The sequence below is a fragment of the Primulina huaijiensis genome, chromosome 3, assembly GCF_012295235.1.
Source record: "Primulina huaijiensis isolate GDHJ02 chromosome 3, ASM1229523v2, whole genome shotgun sequence".
Lineage (NCBI taxonomy): Eukaryota > Viridiplantae > Streptophyta > Magnoliopsida > Lamiales > Gesneriaceae > Primulina > Primulina huaijiensis.
The window spans coordinates 29556215-29576545 of NC_133308.1; the positions used below are offsets into that span (position 1 = coordinate 29556215).

The window sequence follows — 20331 nt, forward strand, 5'->3', positions numbered from 1 at the left end:
GGATTTTTAAGTTTAACGCTTAAAGTTCGAAATTAGAAAGTTTACATACCATGTTGATAGCATTCTAAACATTTCAAGTTCGTGTGGCTTTGAAATTTGTAGTGCTACTATTTTAAAGTCGTAGTCGTTGTATCTTGTGAAACGAATTACCAACAACCGTGAGCATCGGGGCGGGGCAATATAGTTTTAAGGGAAAAGAGTTAAACTCTTATCTCGACTACTTTCTCCTAGCCATTTGGTTCACTCATTTCTATCCCGTGATTTCTCAAGACAAAAGAAAGAATACCTACCAACAGTATAATCTCACGGTTTTGTCTGACGAGTTTATCAATATGTTCTTTGTTCCACAAAAACAAAGCCCTGTCAGCTACTCGAGTGAAAAAAAGCGTATATCATTAAGTGCATGTGGAATCTTCACTTTACAGATTCAGCTAGAAATTGCAAGAGACCTGGAGAATATGGCATAAATTTCTGAAAAATGACGAGAAGAAAATAGATATATCTTCACGAGCCGGGTATTTCACCAGTGGCAATATTATAGGGCTAGCTGATGGTATTTTAACGGATTAAATCAGGAGATAAATGTAACACTAACTCAAATTAAGCCATAAAGTACGTCTTAATTTCTACCTCAACACATTGTTGTCATAGAAGATAGGAGATTCGGCAGTTTGAATTCCATAGTCTTTGAGCTGCTGTTACATCCATAGCATTTGAGCACAACAACTTCCAGCTGCAAGATACTCTGCTTCAGCGGTTGATGAGCAATAGACGTTTGTTTCTTGCTGAACCAAGATATTAGTCTATCGCCCAAGAACTGGAATGAACCGTTGGTGCTCTTCCGGTCAATTTTGCATCATGCGTAATCCGCATCTGAATAACCTACAAGATTAAAACTTGAATCTTTGGGATACCAAAAACCCTCATCAGTAGTACCTTTAAGATATTTAAGAATACGTTTAGCTGCAGTATAATGTGATTGCGTAGGATTAGCTTGAAAACGTGCACACAAACAAACCGCAAACATGATGCCTGGCTGGCTAGCGGTCAGATATAATAGTGAACCAATCAATCCCCGGTACATGGTTGTTTCTACTGAGATTCCCCATTCATCTTTGTCCAATTTGATTGATGAGCTCATTGGGGTAGTAGCTTTAGAGCAATTCTCCATACCAAACTTCTTTAGTATGTCTCTTGTATATTTAGCAATGAAGATGTCATTTCTGACTGCTTGACTTGCAGTCTTAGAAAGAATTTTAATTCTACCATCATGGTCATTTCAAACTGATCATGCATTAACTTGGAAAATCTCTCACACAATTTAGGATTAGTTGATCCAAATATAATATCATCAACTTAGATTTACACAAATAATGAATGATCATCTTTTGAAAATCTAAACAGTGTTTTATCAACCGTTCCAATCGAGAAGTCATGATCAAGTAAGAATTTTGTTAAAGTATCATACCATACTCATGGTGATTGTTTTATTCCATATAATGCTTTATCTAATTTATAGACATGATCAAGATGAGTGTGACTAACGAATATGCGGAAGTATCCAATTTCGGGCTGCTTTCCGGTCTTGATCTCATATGGAGTCTTTTCATGATTCTTGTTGATCATGGACCGGTTTTGAGCATAACAAGCAGTGTTGACCACCTCTGCCCAAAATCTCTGAGAGATTACATATTCTGCTAGCATAATTCTAGCTATTTCCTTAATAGTTTGGTTTATTCTTCCAGCAACTCCATTCTGTTGCGGTGATCTGACAGCTGAGAGCTCATGCTTGATGTCGTGGTCTTCAAGATAGGATGACAGGAATTGGTTCATAAATTCAGTTCCTCTATCACTCTTGATCCTGTCCACTGCTTCAGTCTTCTCATTCTAAAGTCTCTTGAGGAGTTTGATGAGCTGAGCAGCGGTTTGATCTTTGGAACTCAAGAATATTACTCACGTGAACCGGGAGAAATCATCAATTACCACTAGGGCATATTTCTTTCCCCCTAAGCTCATTACTGGTATGGGTTCAAACAGATCCATGTGAAGTAGTTCTAGGCATCGAGCTAATGAGTTTCTTCCTTTATTTTTGAAGGTTGAGCGAACCTGTTTACCTAGTTGACAATCATTGCAGATTCTATCTTTTGCAAAGTCAGTGTTAGGCAAACTAGATACCAACTTAAGCTTTCTAATTGTGGCAATGGATGAAGTTAATGTGATTGAGCCGTTTGTGCCATATCCAATTTTTATTTCCATTTAAGGCTATGAAGCAAGTAGGTGCATTTAAACTATCATCATTCTATTTCACCTTATATGTGTTATGTTCTCTAAGACCAGTCAATACAGTATTGCATGCAACAGATTTAACAGTGCATGTGTGCTTGTGAAACTCAACGGTGTAATCGTTGTCACAAAGTTGACTTATGCTAATCAAGTTATAATGTTGGAACATTTTATGTTCACAATCTTTACTTGATTTTGATGTTAACAAAACTTGTTATTGTTTTCTAATAATCTAACTTAAGTGCGCAGAAAACTAGAACTGAAATAATCAGTTGACAGCCCAAATTGAAGACTATCAGATACGCCAACTGAACGCACCAACCGATCGTATGAACTGAACAGAATCCAACTGATGTATCTTAAATCAATTCAATTGACTAACCAGCTGAAAGGTAGTTCAGCAGGAAACCTTCAGAAGCCAGGCCAGCTGATGAAGTATTCAACCGATGAAGATCCCAGCTGATCAGTTCAACTGAACCAATGAAATCAGTTCAGCTGACGAGCCAACTGATTTCACCTCCTCAACTGCAGACCAATTCAACTAAACAGTTCAGAAATTCAGTTAGGAGCAATCAGTTGCGTAACACGACAGTCAACATTATTGGAATCCAGCTGTGTGCAAAGGTACATAAACTTTTGTCCAGTCAAAGAACAATAATGGACCGAGCAGCAAAGCTTAACGACAAATCGTTCCAGAAGAGATGTCGGAAAAAGACAAGACACAAACTCCAAGGAATGCATTCTAGCTGCAACGGTCACATGTGCCGAGTCTTGGTATACGGTCATCTTGCTGCTATAAATACAGACCAAGATCATCAGCAAATACAACACAGAGAGAGTGTGAACAACAAGAAGGGCATGCTTATTATTCATCATCTTTCAAGAAGCATTACGCCCAGTTGCGAGGGAACACTTCAAGATATATCAGCTTAGTATAGAAGCTATTTTCCCTCAGTGTATGAGAACAACTTTCTGGTATATTCATTGTTCAGTTCTCACACACACACATGCACACCACCACCCAAATACAGTCTTGCATAAAGACAATAAACTTGTGTATGTAGTCTTTGACACATAGAGGTTAAAGAAGTGTTGGCTGGAAGGTGCTGCCTTCAGTCTAGGAGTTCAGTTAGGCAGTAGTGTAAGTTCTAAGCTGTGTAGGATTTATACAATCAGTTGTATAAATCTAAATCTTCTAGTGTATCCTACCCGTGGAGGTAGAAAGGATGACGTAGGAGTAGTTGAAGTCTCCGGACATCCATAAACATATGTTGTGTATTTAACTGATCATTTGTTGCTTTCAAACTAATTGGATTAGCAAGAGTATCCATCAGTTCAGTTGTCACCATGACTGAATTGGTGAATGCAAAAACTAATCTACCCATTTTCAGTTTTTCAGTTGCACGATATATAAAATATATCAGTTACCTTAACGAAGGATTATTTCGAGTGTTTTCCGCTTGCTTTGTAAACCAAACTCGATTTAATTAATCGGTGTAAACATTCTTAGAAAACGAGCTATTGCAGCTCTTGGAGAATATTGTGTCTGAAGCACCTTTGGTGCCCAGCACACGATCCAACATATAACATAAATTTTCAACTAAGAGTACATCTTTGATAATAATTTTTATGTGGGTAATCTTACATTTACCCACTGTTTTACCTTTAGAATTATCACCAAAGGTGATTCTTGGTCCTTTGTAGTCGACGACTTCTGATAGGAGATTTTTATTACCTGTCATATGTCTGGAGCAACCGATGTCCAAAAACAAGATGGATTCTTCAAAGTTCTTCTTCTTCAGTACCTAAAATCATTGAAATGAGAACTTGGTACCCATTTCTATTTGGGTCCTGAACTGATTAAATCCTTAAGGACCCACACCTGGATTATCTTGAGGTATTTTCCGTTGTGTCCCAAGATGGATGCGGTCAGGTGCATAATCTAGTAATGTGTGTGTAATTTTCTTTCTTTTACAGTTTGTTGTCTTGTCCGTTTGTCATTATCACTCAAGCTGTACCTCTTTTGAACCGGTTGGCCGTTGTAGTATCGGTGGTCTTATTTTCGAGTGATCTCCGGTTGAACTTGGCTTTCTGCGGGACCAATCTGAATCGTTGTGAACGGTTGGATTTGGCCTACGTCTGAGCCATGATCAGTTGGACTTCACACTCTCAAATTCGACATATCCTAGACCACGTCGCCTTCCATAGTTCTCAAAATTTAAATTCTGATTGATTTGGACTTCAAGCTCGTTATATCCATGTATCGTACTAGATCTGACAAATTTAATTGATTTTAAAATTTCTTTCTCTAGTAGCGGCTGAGTTTGTGCTTCAGAGGTGCTGCATTTATTGATGTTGTAACCTAGCCTAGTTCTATGTTTCTGCATCTCATGAATCCTTTCGAGGGAAGCAGATGACTTGTTCCATGAGTTGATTGTGTTCAACAACTTTTTATTTTCTTTTAACGTGTCATGGAATAGTCTTCGCAAGTCATCATTCTCAGCCGCTAGCAGACTTAACTTCACTTTCAAACCGTCAACCTCCTTTTGCTGCTAGCAGCTGGAGAGGATTAACTTGTTTTTCAAGTTTTGTTTTTATGCCTTGGCCTCATCGAATTGCTACGATAGTCCTTTAAACTCATTCACCATGTCATGCAGTACCGTTACAAGGTCTGCTCGTGTAAATTCCAGAGAGTCAAAGTCAAATACCATTTCTTCGGTCCATTCTGATACTTCATCAGCCATGAGACATTTTACTGCCTCATCGTCGCTGTCACTCGAAGATTCCTCGGAGATGGACCTTTCTGAATCTGAATCGTTCCATTTGGTTTTTACTTCTTCTGCAATTAAAACTCGTTGATCTTCCTTTTTGGTGAATTTTTTATCATCTTTGGACCGTCTCCTACCAGCCGGTCTTTTTTCGTCTTTCTTCGGCCTGTTGCACTCTGCAATGAAATGTCCCTTTTTCCCACAATTAAAACAAGCTTGATCATTATCTGTATGGTCCTTTTTGAAATATGATTTAGCAAACTGATGTTGATTTTTACGCATAAATTTACCAAATATCTTGACAAATAGGGACATGGCTTCATTGCTCAGTTGCTCGGCTAATTTCTTACTTGTGGACTCTTCGACCGGAAGAGTCACTGTGGTAACTGCCGGGGCCTTGGTTTGTTGAGAAATGAATGGTTATTCTTCAGTTCGTATTCCAAGCTCGAACTCTTACGCTTTACGATCGACAAAGAGATCGTGAAGTTTCAGCTTGTTCAGATCTTTTGATTATCGCATTGCTATTGTCTTCACGTCCCATCTAGGAAGAGCTCTCATTATTGGCAATTTCACGGTTAGAGTATTCTTTACCTAGAGAAATAAGTTCTATAATAATACAACTAAATCGTTCATCAAATTCGGAGAGAGTTTGTCCTGGCTTCATCTTTGTGTTGTCAAACTTTTGGATTGCAACTGCCAGTTTATTTTCTTTGGTCTTGTCGTTTCCTTCACACAATTGTGTGAGTTTCTCCCATATCTCGTTTGTTGTGGAGCAAGTTTTAATCTTGGCAAACATAATCTTATACAGAGTTTTATAAAAGATATCTTTGGCGACATTGTCAAGGTTCGCCTTCTTATTTTCCTCAGCTGTCCATTCAGATCGATGACTTTCCACCATTTGGGGAGCACCTTCAGTTATAGCCACAGCTGGATTGACTTTCAAGATCTTCTTAGTCCACATGTCATCGTCTTGGTCTGCTAAATGTGCCTGCATACGAATTTTCCAGTCATTGTAATCTTCTTTAGAAAACATATGAATCTTGTTAAATGATGACATATTGATTGTAGATATCAACGTTCAAGAAAACCTGCTCTGATACCACTTGTTAGGATCGGGAAATAGTTTAGAGGGGCTGAATAAACTCTTTAAAAATATTTTGATTTTCAAATTTGTTTTCAATCGTTTTTAGGCGGTTGAAATTTTTTCTTAAACGATTAGAAATATGAATCACTTGAAAAGTGCGGAAAGCGGTTCAAAATTTCTAATTATAGCTTCGACTGGTTGGTTGTCTTGTTGACAAGAAACTATTTGAAATGTAATTACTCGCGGAAAGTAAAGACACATGATTTTTATGGATGTTCGGAGATAAAACTCCTATGTCATCCCTTCTTCCTCTTTAGAAAGGATTCCACTAAAATACTTTGGCTTTACAAACTTAATGCGACAACCCACTCCAATTAAGACTTATCACACCGTCTGATTTGGAACTCTTAGTGATCACTTTACAATTCTGGATTTTAAGAACTCTCAGTTCACCAAACAACACAATCAATCAAATAACCAAAAGGCTACTGATAAAAGAAAACTGTATGTTTTGAGTAACACGAAGTTGATCCTTGAATGATCAGATATCTTTCTGCTAAGTGCGTGCTTGGTGAGCGATGAAGTATATGAACTTTAAGTGCACACAAATCTTCGAGTATGCAAGCTTTAGTAGTATAGCAATCGCGTGGTTGAAAAACTTAATTGATCGAACTCATGTCTGCATTCTTCAAATTTTTTTTTATAAGCTATCATCCCAACGAATGTTCTTCAGCAAATATTTAATGTTCTCTTTGCTTGTACAGCTTTGAATCTCGTTCCTTTGAAGAGTTGCTGTTGAGCATCTTTTTGTAGAAACTGTTAGCTCCATCAGAGCTTGTAGGGTGTTTAACCAATCTTTCTATTCTGAGAAAGTGACATAAATGCATATCTTTATTAGGACTGGTGCAGGACACGATTGACTTGTAGCGGAGCAAAACCATTAATGTCTTGAGCCGGTCAGAGAATGTCTTTCATTAAGTGAACAATGAATGGCTCTTTCATGAAGCGGTTTGAAGACTTTGAACAGCCTGTTGAAAATCTTCTAACGGTTTAAACTTCTTCAAGCTGTAGGCGATTGTGCTCCAAGCGGTTTTGAAGTGTTCTTGTTATATAAATAAATTGCGGCTGTTTTCCTAAAACAGTTAGGTGCTGTTTTGATTTTGTCAATCACCAAAACTTTAGGATAGTAATTAAAACGTCTACTTCTTAAAACAATGCTAGAAATTTTTTTTTTTAAAAAAAAAACCTAAATCTTGAAATATACATTTTTATTTAAAAAATATATTTATAGGCATGCACGCAATATCTGCCTCAACTACATAATTTAGAAATAACAGGCATTCAACTACTGGGTAACATGCAAGTCCTGTCAAACCATGACTATATAAATAATAAAATGTAAGAAAATATCCACGATCTCTTTTCTCTCATAAACATGATGTGCGGAAAAGTATAGTCGTCGGGTTAACGTGCGCACATCTAGTCCCGCCTACTCAGTCTTTGACGCCTCCCGTCTCCTCATCTATATGCTCACCTGCATCAATCATACCTAGTGAGTCTAAGGACTCAACACACCTGAATTGTTATAACAAGTATATATACATAACATGCATCGGTGAAAAGTAATGTACTTAAAATAAACTTCATGATCTTAAAATCGTGAACATAAACGTAACATAAACATGTTCATATCGCATCATATCAACATATATGTGCTCAATTTTCTTTATTTGAATTCCGTTCATTAGTTCTGACTTTTGTATCATCGTACTAGTCGATGGTCCATCTACGTATAATCGTGGTACTCGACGGCTGGGACATCAACGATATTATTACTCATCCACTAAGCCTTGGCCTTACATGTCATCGTATTATTGTATCATCGTATTTAGTCACAACGAACTCTCTTCCTTCAAAACGTGTCATCATATTCATCACTTACAAAAATCATGCATATACGTAAAAATTTTTTAAAATCAAGCATGCAACGTAATTTTCATATTTCCATAAAAGGTCATGTTCATGATAGCATATGCATTAAAAACATGTGATTTTGTGATCAGGGCTCTGCCAGGACTGCTAACTCGACCCAGATGCAAAATGACCAATTTTCCCATGTAAACTCTAATTGACCATTTTACCCCTGGACCTCAAAATTTCGACCCGAAACCAACCAAACACCTCAAAGCATATTTATAATAATTTCCTAGACGTAAACTCGAGTTCGTTTCATAAATTATACGATTCGTTTTAAAACATGGACCGGGATCCTGGTTTTAACCCGAATCAACCCGAAACTTAACCAAGCCTTTGAACCTTTCCTAGACCGACCAAACCACGCACATAGCCCCATGCACGCGGTAGCATGTTCTCTCCCTTAATTCATCAAAGTCGAGCCCTAATCACCATTATCGACCTCGATCTCCTCCTAGCCCAAAACCAGACGTGCATGAGATGCTCTAGGCCGTGACTCAGACCCACCACGGTCTACTCCCGTCCAGAGAGCGTCCTTTACACCGCTGCCCTCATCGTAACACTCGATCGAGCCCCCAACCTAACCCAACCACGAAGGCCCGATCAGACACCTACCAAGGCATGAACCGACCTCAAGCTCGACACCTATAACACCTAAAACCTGCCATGAAACCTCTATCGAACCCCTGATCTGGCAGCAACCCCTCAACCGAATAGGGACATGATGTTCATGAAAGCAAAAACCGAGTTCATGGAGAAACATATGCAAAAACCGATATAAAACGTTAGTCCCGACATAGAACATGCATAATCCATTCAAAATACGTATTATGGTGTGAAAGACGAGAAAACAAAAGAAATCGGGCGTGCCTTTGCATGTTAACGCTCGAAAACTCAACCATAAACGCGTAGAACGAGCACCGGAGAGACGGGGAAGGAGTTCTTGAAAAACTTTGAAGGATTCTCGAATGGCTGTTGAAGTTTGGACGAAAAATGGCTGCTGATGTGAGGGAGGGGCGGTCGAGAGCTTGGGGGTAGGGTTTAGTTTGAGTTTAAGTTAATAATATAATACATTAATGGGCTCTTTAATAATAATTAAAGGAGTTTAAAAAAGTTTTAGGCTCATTATGCAATAAAAACAAACCTGTCAAACCCAATAACACCCCCGAAAAATATTTCGTTTAATTACATTTTTGAAAATATTGTTCGAACCCTCAAAAAGTCCTTCGATTCGGTGAAATTTGCGTACTAGTTAAAAATATGATCAGGCGAGTAAAAATACCCAACCAATGTCCTTTTTCGAAATTCTCCCTTAATTACACCATATATTAAATAATTAAAGATAGTTATTTAATAAATATATTTTTCCTAAATATCCACGTCTCCGTTCCTCGTTCAAGCACGAATTACAACTTAAAACCATAATTCATAAAACGTTGAATAAACCATGAACTAACTCACATATCCATGCAATAAACATGCATTAAATACATAAATATAATTAAACACATATTTTAAATAAATACCCTAGATTGCATGCAGTCATGTTTCTTTGTCCAATTTCTTAGACCTTACTGTAATAATTTCTTAACAATATTGGATCAGAAGAATAAAGAGCTTCGCAACAAAAAGATTCAGCTGGTAAAAGTGCTATGGCGTAATCAATGTCAGCAAGTTGTCGCCGAAAATATCCTTTTCTGGAAGCTACAAACTTATGAAAATAATTTCAAAAATACCCATTTTGGGTACGAGCGGATGAGATTTTCAAAAAACATTCAACATTAAAGTTGTAGAACGCTCCACGGTGGTTTCACCCTATAAATATTGGCCACGCGTGGTGGCTTGGGAACACCCATGCGCCACATCGTTTTTAAAAACCAACCATGGCCGAATATTTCTACACTAATTTTAGGCTTTGAATTCAAATTTCAGAGTTTTTCAATTAGTATACGATTTTTTTTTTTTGAAAACTAAAGTTCTATCACTTGTTTTTTGAAAGATTTAGAAACTATTTTGATTTTTACATTTTACTATCATACACATTGTCTCTGGATATAAATATAAACTAAAAGTTCTTCACCAGGATGTCTAGTACACCAAAGTTCCGACCGATGAATGGAAACATTCACGGAAGCCAAATTTTTTCTAGCAAATCAACACCCTTGAAATTTCGAAAAATTTTCTAAACAAAAATTTTTACTCAGTAACATACACCTACTTTAAAATTTTTGTATTTTTTGGATATGATTTCGAATTATTATGATTTTTCTTGTAAAATATTGTATAATATCAAACTCAATTTTGACCAAAAGTTTAAACATTAGGGCAGTCAAATATCTTGTAGCCTTACTAATATATATAACATCACAAAAATAATTATTCTAGGGATTATTGAAGCAACCAGAGTAAGAAAGCAAACTATGAAATAAGCTGTTGGGGTGAGATTTTACTGCCAGATTTCTTTCTATATAACTTTTTGGTATTTGGTCTGGCATTTATGATAAAATTACCATTCTCATTATTAAATATTGCATCATATTGAAATTTCACATTTATCATATTGTGATGCATTTTTGATATTGCGAGAATACTATTGAATTCCAATCAATCATAAACCACTGTAAATGAATAGATGAATGATTGTTTATTGGAGCACTGAACAACAATCATCGTAGCGAAAATTAAGTCCATTGGATAACGCGGCGTCGGCCCATAAAGTGAGTTTAATGAACAACTTATCAGCACGAGTATATGGTTCATCTGAACAACGTGACTTCGATTTGGATACGTGAGTTTACTTTGGCTCGAAAGTGCTACACTGAATTTTGATGAGAGTCATCTCTTTATCCTACAATATTCACTCTAAAAACCAATATAATTATTATATTAGTATTTACTTCATTTTGATTTATAGCATTTTACCATTTTTCTCAAGATACATCAATTGAAATATTAAGAAATATATCATATTTCGACTTGTTATATTAAGTAAATCAAATTTATGTACTCAATAAGTACTAAAAAACTTAACTTTTATTATCTTTTCTATTATTATAAACGTCATATCGAAGTATGTGAACAAAAAGAAATTGGAAAATGAAAACTAATATAGGAGAATTTTGTGTGTTATCTTATCTATTCCAAAATTTGTACCTTATTATATCAAAATTATGGATTGGTATGTTTGATTGTATTATTGTAGTTAAATAAATTATAGAAACGTTTTTGCTGGTAATATTAACTATAATATTGTTGTTATCATGAATTGGGGCTACACAATTTTCCCAAACTTTCGTACAAATCAATAAGTGAAAACAAGAAGCGAAACACTTGTTGACGAGCGGCGGAATACTTTGGTGAGACCTTACCTTTTTACGATCTCAATTTTTTGAAATCCCCAATTCTCCGTTGATTATTAATCATCGTCTTTGCAAAAGTTCAGGTGGGTAGGCTCTAATTTGCTCATGCGACATCTTCATTTTCTAATTCGAGGGTTTATTTTGTCAATCTCTTGACTTGATCTGCGTGAATGGCGTTACTTGATCTGCTCGAAACCCATTGTGCGTGTCTCTCAGTCGTATTCAAATCGAAGAAAGATACGAATTTGTTCGTGTCCTCGATGAATTCCCATTTTTTCTTTTTTAATTCATGTTATGGGTGAAATCATTGGTCTTTGATTTGATTGATTTTTCAGAACTTTGTTGTACCCATCATAGATCTGTATCGGAGTTTTTTTCTATTTTCTTATTTTTCGGAACGTTTTATGGCGCAGATAACAAAACTAAGAAAATAGATTAAGATGACAAAATCTTGTCTTTGATTCTTAGGGATCTTGATTTTTTTTGAATTGAATTGAAAGTAAAGATCTGTTTCCTCGAATATCTGAGCAGAATTGTTTAATTTATCTGAAATTAGTCGGGAAAAGAATCTATTTTATCTATGGTAGAATCTTTTCCGATATGATCTTTTTTGCGATGCTGAGAATGCTTTGTATATATGTGTACAAGTTAAACTGCAGAGTAGAAAGTAAAATATGGATGACCAGAAGAAGCAGATCACCAAGGTTAACCAGCTACGCCCGTTAGATTCCGGGGTCACTTTGATTGTAAAGGTTGTCAGTGCAAAGGTTGTTGCTCAGAGAGGTCGTGCTCAAGGTCGTTTTACTGAATGCTTGGTGGGAGATGAGACAGGAATGATTATTTTTGCTGCGAGGAATGATCAAGGTCGGTATTTTCTCCTAACAAATGGAGTCCCTGTGTAAACTTATAGCTTCTTAGATGTTGAAAACTAATCAAGTTTCGCGATTTCTGTTACTCATGAATTGTGGATTCGCTTTGATGAGATTTTCTACCTGTTTCTTCTTGTTCTGCTTCCTTTGTTTACTGCCTGTGATGATTAGTTTAATGCTTTAGAATGGCATCAATGTAATCATGTTTGAAATAACTTCAACTTGGAAAATGGAAAAGTTGTTACTTTTGATTGGCTTGTTCCAGTAACTAACCATTTGGTCATCTCTTTATCTCTCTTGCAAATATTCATCTTTCTAAATCTCGATTATATGTTTGTGATTTTCCAGAATCTTAAAATAAGTTAATTTATGGTGTTGGCATTTTACAGCCATAGGTTTAATCCATGTAATGAGATTCTTTTGATTTCAAAGGTGTTATGTCTATCTTTTTAACAAATCCTTAGACCTCACTCTTCAGGGGTGGCACCCGCCCGTGGATTCGATCTCCTGTATACACTTGTTTTTCATAAATTCCTTTCCCCATCAAAGTTCCTTATGATTCTTTAGACACATGGATGTTGGTAAAAAACTAAGGCCTTGAAAAGATTTGTTTGCATAAATACTAGTTCATGTGTAGTTTAGAGACAATCTATTTTCATTGAGAATCTCTAGTTTATCCGCATACATAATCGTGCATGAAAGGAAAGGCCTCTGAAAATTCGTAAAAAGCTTTCTATTAATAAACGATATTCTTGAAGGCTGGAAGATTATGATGCTCCACCAAGGCTAACCCCCGGCGTCCCAAGATTGTTAGCACATAATTTTTTTTAAAATTTTAGTACATAATGTATCAGAGGACGTCTTACTTGAATGATATAGTCCATGGTTACTTGCACTTTGTGGACTATATACAATGGTGTATTTTCAATATGTTTTCGGGATCATTGAATTGTTTTCGGAAATTCCATTATAGCCTGGAGAACAATTTTTTTGGCACAAGCATCACAACCTTATTAAGCTTCACGTGTCTTTTTTCCCATACTTCTGGAGTTTTAATTCTATTGCATCTGTGCACACTTGAATATTTTCAGTGGATGTGGCCAAGGACGGTAACACACTTGTTCTCTCAAATGCGAAGATTGACATGTTTAAAGGATCAATGAGGCTTGCAGTGGATAGATCTGGGCGAGTTGAAGCTGGGGAACCGGCGAGTTTCATGGTAGAAGAAAGCAACAACTTGTCTTTGATTGAATTTGATCGATATGATGTAGCAGTATGAGCCTTACGTGGCAAAACAAAAGTTGTTATTAAATTTAGAGGACAAGGTTTGATTTTTGCAGTTTTATACTTGAGTTGAATTCAAGCTCATAATTATTGGAGTTTGCTTCTTACATCTACATCTCTGGGTATGGCTTATCTGGTTTATGTGGGTGTGCTTTGTGGTGTGGGATGAAATGATTATTAAAGTTGGTGTTGTCTAACTCAAATAGGCTATTTTTCTCTCTTTTAAGGAATTAAATATCGATGCACTGCTACTTTATTTTTCCCTCCGAGAAAAATAGCTACTGGTTTTTCATATTGGATCGGCCAGTTCCACAGAAAACCGGTTACGGGTAAGGTGCGATCTGGCCAAACCCTAAATCGTTTTTACAGTCAAATCAATAAAAATTGGTCCAACCTGTCGTGAATTGGTTAATTTATTTATTTATTTTTATCTAAAAAAACATATATATAATTATACATATATCGATTAGATTTTAAATTTTAATAAATATATATTATCTATATAAATATTTAAGATTATATTAATTCAGTTCGATCATCAATTCAATTAAATCAAATCAATTGAACCATATCTTAAGATAAATCGATTCTCACTATGAAAAATTTGATTCAAATCACACTAGTTAGATTTAGTGGAAAGAAAAAACAAAAAAGAAAATTAGACATCACATGAGAATTGAATCAATTGATGGGTCTGCAATGTAAATATTTATCCAGAGGAAAGGGCAGTAAACTGTAAATATCAAAATCTTTGGGCAATCGCCGTTCTCCTCTCTCTCTCTCTCTCTCTCTCTGCGACACTGATACACCTCCTCCTCAGCCTCCCCCTTCAGTCTATAACTACCCCGCACCTCTCTCTCTCTCTCTCTGCGACACTGATACACCTCCTCCTCAGCCTCCCCCTTCAGTCTATAACTACCCCCCAAACAATCCAAATAATAGGATTCAAATGGCGTCCACTTCTACGCTTTCTCTGTGTTCTCATCTAAAGGTTGTAAATTGCGTTATGTTTTTTTTACTTAGTATTATCTTCGTTTAAATTTCCCCCCTTGTCTTAGGTTAGTTTCGGCTTTCGCGGGAAACAGAGAAGAGAAACTGCCACCATCAAGCATGGTTCGCTGTGCTGCTATGCGCCGGGTGTTCTTGCCCTTATATACACAAATACGAGCTATGCTTCCAAGACCTTCCGTCTCAATAGGTTGAGCATTAAAGCGTCCGCCTCTTCTGGACGCAGCAATTCCAGTCGTAGCTCGAGCTCTCGGAGAGTTTACCACCAGTCTCAAGCACAAGCCCCCGTTGCTATGGTGAAAGAAATGGATTCCTCTATTCTCCCCGTAGGCGCATTTGCTGTTGTCACATTCGGATTCGGTACACAATTCATGACTATTTATTTGTTTTGACGAACTTTAGGATGTTTTTTTTTTAGGGTATGACTTGCTATAAATGTTAAAGCAGCCGATTCGTTGATTTCTTTGCCTGTTGCGTTTGGATGAATGTTTTGTTAGGAATGATTTATGTAATTGTTCTTTGAATAGGTTGATTTAGAGAGGATGGGTACCATTTTTGGATTCATTCTGGCAATTGACTTTAAAGGATGATGCTCGAAGCTTCTTTTTAATTAATTGACGGTTCTTTAGGAACTTATTTGATTGTTTTAGCAATCACCTGCAATTATTTGTTGATCAATGTCTCTCATTGTTTAATTGACAACGCACGTGGGTCTTATATTGTCTTGGATAAATCACATTGTTTCTTTTGTTGCTATATTTATGTATCTCTGTTACGTATGGTTGATGTGGCCTGTGGCGGTGAAGGGGTTGTTAGCATGCACTTATGTCATGGTATCAAATTAAATTTTACCACCATAGCCTTGCCACCTTTAGGCTGCCAATTTTGGCTCCTGCAGGAGGGTTATTGCATATTCCAAATAATTTTTGTTATGAGAACATTTCTCCATTGGTAACTAATCTGTCTTCCAGCTCACAGTTTTGTGGAAAATGATGGAGAAAATCCTTATACTGCAACCTGTTAAGCCTGTATCAGAAGAAAATAAACCCACTCAAGGTGTGAATTGGTCCTCTGGCCCCGGGACAAATTTATTATCATCTTCTGGACCAAAGATTGAGAGAGAATCCAAGCAAAGATTAAACGATTTTGCCAAAGAGATTAGATCATTTGCGAGCGTTGACATGTCAGGTTCATAAACATTTTAATTCTTATCTGGTTGTTTTAATGATGGTATGTATAAGTTTGTTAAATTCACATCGAATTGAACTTATCTTGAATAAAAAAATATTATTTTGGCAGCACTATTTTATTTCCTTCTTTATTTCGTCATCTTCCTGTGGAAATTTTCTGTTTACTAAAACACATTGAATAATCCATTTTTCGTCTTATAAAGGCCACGCACAACAAGACTTTACCTTTTCTTTTGGTGGTATCTTTGAAAGTTTGTGTTCAATTGTCTAACCGCACAAAGTGTTGTTAGGTCGCAACTTTGGAGATGAAGGATTATTCTTTCTGGCTGAGAGCTTAGCATACAATCAGGTCAGTTTTTTTAATAATCAATTTTTCCTTTTAAATTCGAGCTTAGAATTCCCAAACTGTCAATTCCGCTCTCCATTAAATCCACATTTTCTTATTTTCAGGTTGCTGAGGAAGTAAATTTTGCTGCAACTGGGATTACTGCCGATGGGATAAAAGCATTTGATGGAATTTTGCAATCTAACATCGCACTAAAATCTCTTAATTTATCTGGAAATTCTATAGGAGATGAAGGGGTGAAGGTAAGGCTCAAATATGATACTGTTCTACAATTTTATCCCCCTGTGATGTAGCTGATGCAGTTAGATGATCAAAATCTACGCTCCTTGTTTAAATAATTTGTCCTATTTTACTACTTTCTACTCTAAATCAATCTCTATTTTTTTCCCTGTGCATAAAAAATATATGACATCCGGAAAGCGGGGCTGTGGGTTCATTTGTTTCCATCTTACTTATTCGTGACCAAGATGTTTCTGTGTTCATGGTGAAAATAATATCACGCATCTACAACTTTGTTCTATGTATGGATTTATAAGATGTATTAGCAATTCTTCCATGTCTCGTTTCACTTATCAGAGGATTTTACTCTTTTTCGTTTAACTGAATTTTTATAATGATGGAAAGTTATAATGATCGACTATTTTTTTCCCCATGAATCTGCTGTTTAGACATCCTCTATTCTGGTTTTTGCAATTTTACAGTATCTATGTGACATTCTGGTGAATAATGACAGTATTCAGAAGCTACAGCTAAGCAGTTGTGCATTCGGAGACGAGGTTAGCTAACTTTTGGAGTTGAAACTATTGTTAATATGTGGACTCTGTCATACCCTTTATACGATATTCTAAAAGGTTCCTTGGAAAAAATGCCTAATTTATATCTCGTTTTTTCCCATGACAGGGAGCAAAAGCTATTGCTGAAATGTTAAAGAAAAACTCAAGTTTGCGCGTGATTGAACTCAACAACAATTTGATTGATTACTCCGTATGGATAATAATTTATTATACTTTCTAATCTTTTTTAGTGGATGTGCCGTTTATCTGATTCGCCCGTCTATTCTGCTTCTTCGTATGTTTCGGAAATGGAGGTAGGGATTTTCAGGCCTCGCTGAAGCACTTCTTGAGAATAGAAGCATACTGTCGCTATACCTCAAGTAAATCTCCTGCTGAGTGAAATCATAACTTCTCTGAAACATTATCTTCTTTTTATTTCTGTAAATTTATGCGTGTTTGGCTTATCCAGTGGCAATTATGGTGGTGCCCTTGGTGCAGCTGCGCTGGGAAAAGGGCTGGAGGGGAATAACTCCTTGCGGGTATCAGTCTTTCTTGATTTAGGATTTGGTTTAGAAGATCATCACCACCTCAAAATGTCAGTTTGTTCCATCACCCAACCATACCTATTCTAATGATATAACTTGAGAATACCAAGGTCCAAAGGTCCTTCTATATACTATAATATAATTGCTACAAGGATGTACCAATGTCTTTGATTTTCTCTGGAAGATTAGCTATTCTAAAATTATTGTGTTGAGATATGTCTGAACTCATAGAGATGTCACGGCCCACGGGTGAAGGAAGCTTTAGTAACAGCCATCTTTTTATGCGAATAAGCCGAACACCATATTTAATTCTGTAGCTTGCCTTGCGGAACTGTCTTATGTATGTCTTAATTCATATAGGAACTATATTTGCAAGGAAACTCTATTGGAGATGAAGGAGTTAGTGCTCTGATGACTGGCTTATCTTTGCATAAAGGTTCTGCCACTTCCAAACTTTCTGGTATGATATCTTATTCCTACACAACACGGCAGACTGATTTTCACATTGTTATTTTAGGAAATCTTACAGCCTTGGATCTCGCAAACAATTCAATTACTGCAGAAGGAGCCTACTATGTTGCTGAATATATCAAGAAAAGCAAAACTTTGTTGTGGATAAATCTTTACATGAACGACATTAAAGATGAGGTACAAGTTTTTTTTATGTAATTAAAAATATAAAGTTGACCCAGTTGTAACAAACCCCTTGCCAACTAAAAAAAAATACAAGATATTCGATGCTAGATCAAGGGGTCCTCAATACTTCGAAAGTTTACACTTTGGCGACCTTCTGAAGATTTAGTTCGAATATGCAACTGTTGATAACTGAAAATAAATCTGCTTAGGTTTATGAGTTGCTCCAGAACTTGGAACCTTTCTACATTTGAAATTATATGTATGGCTAGGCAGCGGCATTCAGGTTTCACCAGGCTCCTTGAGGTCTGAATGTCTAAGTATCTTAAATTTCATGATTTAAATGTCTGCCAAAATCATAAAATATCACTGGTTAAGTTTGTGTTCTACCCTTTTTGGCTTTTCATACCTCTTGGTATTTTTGGTTGTGTCGTGATCCTTGTGTTTGCCTTGAACCGTCTTTCCTCTCCATTTTCTGGTTAAGTTTGTGTTCTACCCTTTTTGGCTTTTCATACCTCTTGGTATTTTTGGTTGTGTCGTGATCCTTGTGTTTGCCTTGAACCGTCTTTCCTCTCCATTTTTAGCTTATGTCCTGCCATAGTTGAAGGTTAATCTACCATCTGGCTTTGGGAGGCTGATCTGGCCGGTAATCTCTTGCTGTTGTGTGGGAGTGTACTGACTTCTTCCGTTCCTGGCTCTTATTCAGGGAGCTGAAAGGATGGCAGAGGCTTTAAAGCAGAATCGTTCAGTTACGAATGTTGATCTAGTGAGTAAATGAATATGTACTAATGTCTCTGGAGTCAATATGATTGTCAACGCTGTTATCCCAATTATTGGCAGGGTGGAAATGACATTCATGCCAAAGGTATCAGTGCAATAGCACAAGTATTGAAAGATAACTCCATTATTACAGCTGTGAGTGCTCTCCACCAATCTGTCATTTCTAATTATTTTACGATGTTGAAGCCTTAATTTCTGTGTCTTTCTTAGTTAGAACTTGGTTATAATCCCATCGGGTCTGATGGCGCAAAGGCTTTAGCAGACGTCCTAAAATTCAATGGGAACATAACTAATCTCATGCTTGGTTGGTGTCAGGTAAGAAAGCTACTACATACCCATCAATCTTTTCTCAACTCTTTCTCCCCATCATATTGTTTGACCTTTTTATTTGCATGTATTTTACAGATAGGAGCCAATGGTGCAGAGCATATTGCAGATATGTTGAAATACAACAGTACCATAGGAAGCCTAGATTTACGAGCCAATGGACTTCGAGATGAGGTTCATTTCTTTTTCAGTGTCTTTATGGTGTAATTTCCACATCATATGGATTAGTCTATCAATCCTTTGATCTCTTTCCAATGTTGCATGCTTTGTTTGCAGGGTGCCATGTACCTGGCTCGCAGCTTGAAAGTGGTTAACGAGGCTTTAACGTCACTCAATCTAGGGTTCAATGAAATACGGGTGTGTAATCTAATCAGTGCAAGTCTGCAGCTCTGTAAATTTTAGCTTCTGGTATCAATGTTTTGTTAAACTAAATGCAGGATGAAGGGGCTTTCTCCATTGCTCGAGCACTCAAAGCAAACGAAGATGTGGGGCTCACATCATTAAACCTAATGAACAACTTCCTCACCAAACTGGGACAGGTTATTCTCCTTCTTTATGTTGTTATATAAGATTTGTTTACTTCGTATTCCAGTCTATTTTAACAAAGTTGCAGTATGCAAATGGTCGGGGCAAACATGAAAGATCGGCCCCTCCAAATTGTATCACTTGGAATAGATTTATGAGTAATTTTAGCTGTAAGTAATCTTAGAGAAACGTGCAGAGTGCAATTGCTGATGCAAGGGACCATGTATACGAGATGACCGAGAAGGAGCTTACGGTTGTTTTTTAGTTGGTTAATATATAGGTTAGAGGATCAAGGGTTTCTTTTGTCTTTTGATGGTTTTTTTTTTAACGGGTTAAGAAATTATCGTCAATTTACGGGGATTTAGCTGATTGAGATATTTTTTGAATCGAGAGGAACATCGGAAATTTTGGCATCTAAATGATCCCTTAAACCATTGTTATCCTGGCTAGATAGATTTTTTTGTTTTTGTTTTGGGCTATTTAGTGATAATTAAAATTTTACATTCATTTTTTTATGCATGTTTCACCGGAATTACTGAATTGACGACGATGATAGCACATACGTGATTGATGTAGGAGTAAA

The 20331-nt window shown here is 36.6% G+C and overlaps 3 protein-coding genes across 7 annotated transcripts; 2 read left to right on the plus strand and 1 right to left on the minus strand.

Annotated features, from left to right (window-relative positions):
• Positions 1 to 5592: 5592 nt before the first annotated feature.
• LOC140972676 (uncharacterized) lies at positions 5593 to 6108 on the minus strand. The gene has a single exon (XM_073435050.1). The coding sequence runs from the start codon at positions 6106 to 6108 to the stop codon at positions 5593 to 5595; it is 516 nt and encodes a 171-aa protein (XP_073291151.1).
• Positions 6109 to 11332: 5224 nt separating this feature from the next.
• On the plus strand, positions 11333 to 13728 carry LOC140974523 (uncharacterized protein At4g28440-like). Of its 2 annotated transcripts, none has more exons than XM_073438019.1 (3): positions 11333 to 11465; positions 12117 to 12332; positions 13429 to 13728. In XM_073438019.1, exons 2-3 carry the CDS (start codon positions 12143 to 12145, stop codon positions 13614 to 13616), a joined length of 378 nt encoding a protein of 125 aa, XP_073294120.1. In that variant the 5' UTR covers positions 11333 to 11465; positions 12117 to 12142; the 3' UTR covers positions 13617 to 13728. The 2 variants fall into 2 exon arrangements, with proteins under 2 accessions (XP_073294120.1, XP_073294119.1); XM_073438018.1 differs by having other exon boundaries at positions 11379 to 11551.
• A 680-nt stretch (positions 13729 to 14408) lies between these two features.
• Positions 14409 to 20261, plus strand: LOC140974524 (uncharacterized). Of its 4 annotated transcripts, none has more exons than XM_073438020.1 (18): positions 14409 to 14612; positions 14680 to 14989; positions 15608 to 15817; positions 16110 to 16168; positions 16270 to 16407; positions 16867 to 16941; positions 17066 to 17149; positions 17257 to 17318; positions 17408 to 17477; positions 17844 to 17919; positions 18001 to 18131; positions 18823 to 18882; positions 18957 to 19031; positions 19107 to 19211; positions 19302 to 19397; positions 19500 to 19580; positions 19661 to 19762; positions 19945 to 20261. In XM_073438020.1, exons 1-18 carry the CDS (start codon positions 14571 to 14573, stop codon positions 20011 to 20013), a joined length of 1845 nt encoding a protein of 614 aa, XP_073294121.1. In that variant the 5' UTR covers positions 14409 to 14570; the 3' UTR covers positions 20014 to 20261. The 4 variants fall into 4 exon arrangements, with proteins under 4 accessions (XP_073294121.1, XP_073294123.1, XP_073294122.1 ...); XM_073438022.1 differs by having other exon boundaries at positions 14473 to 14612; positions 14685 to 14989; XM_073438021.1 differs by having other exon boundaries at positions 14473 to 14612; positions 14707 to 14989.
• The last annotated feature ends 70 nt before the right edge of the window (positions 20262 to 20331 follow it).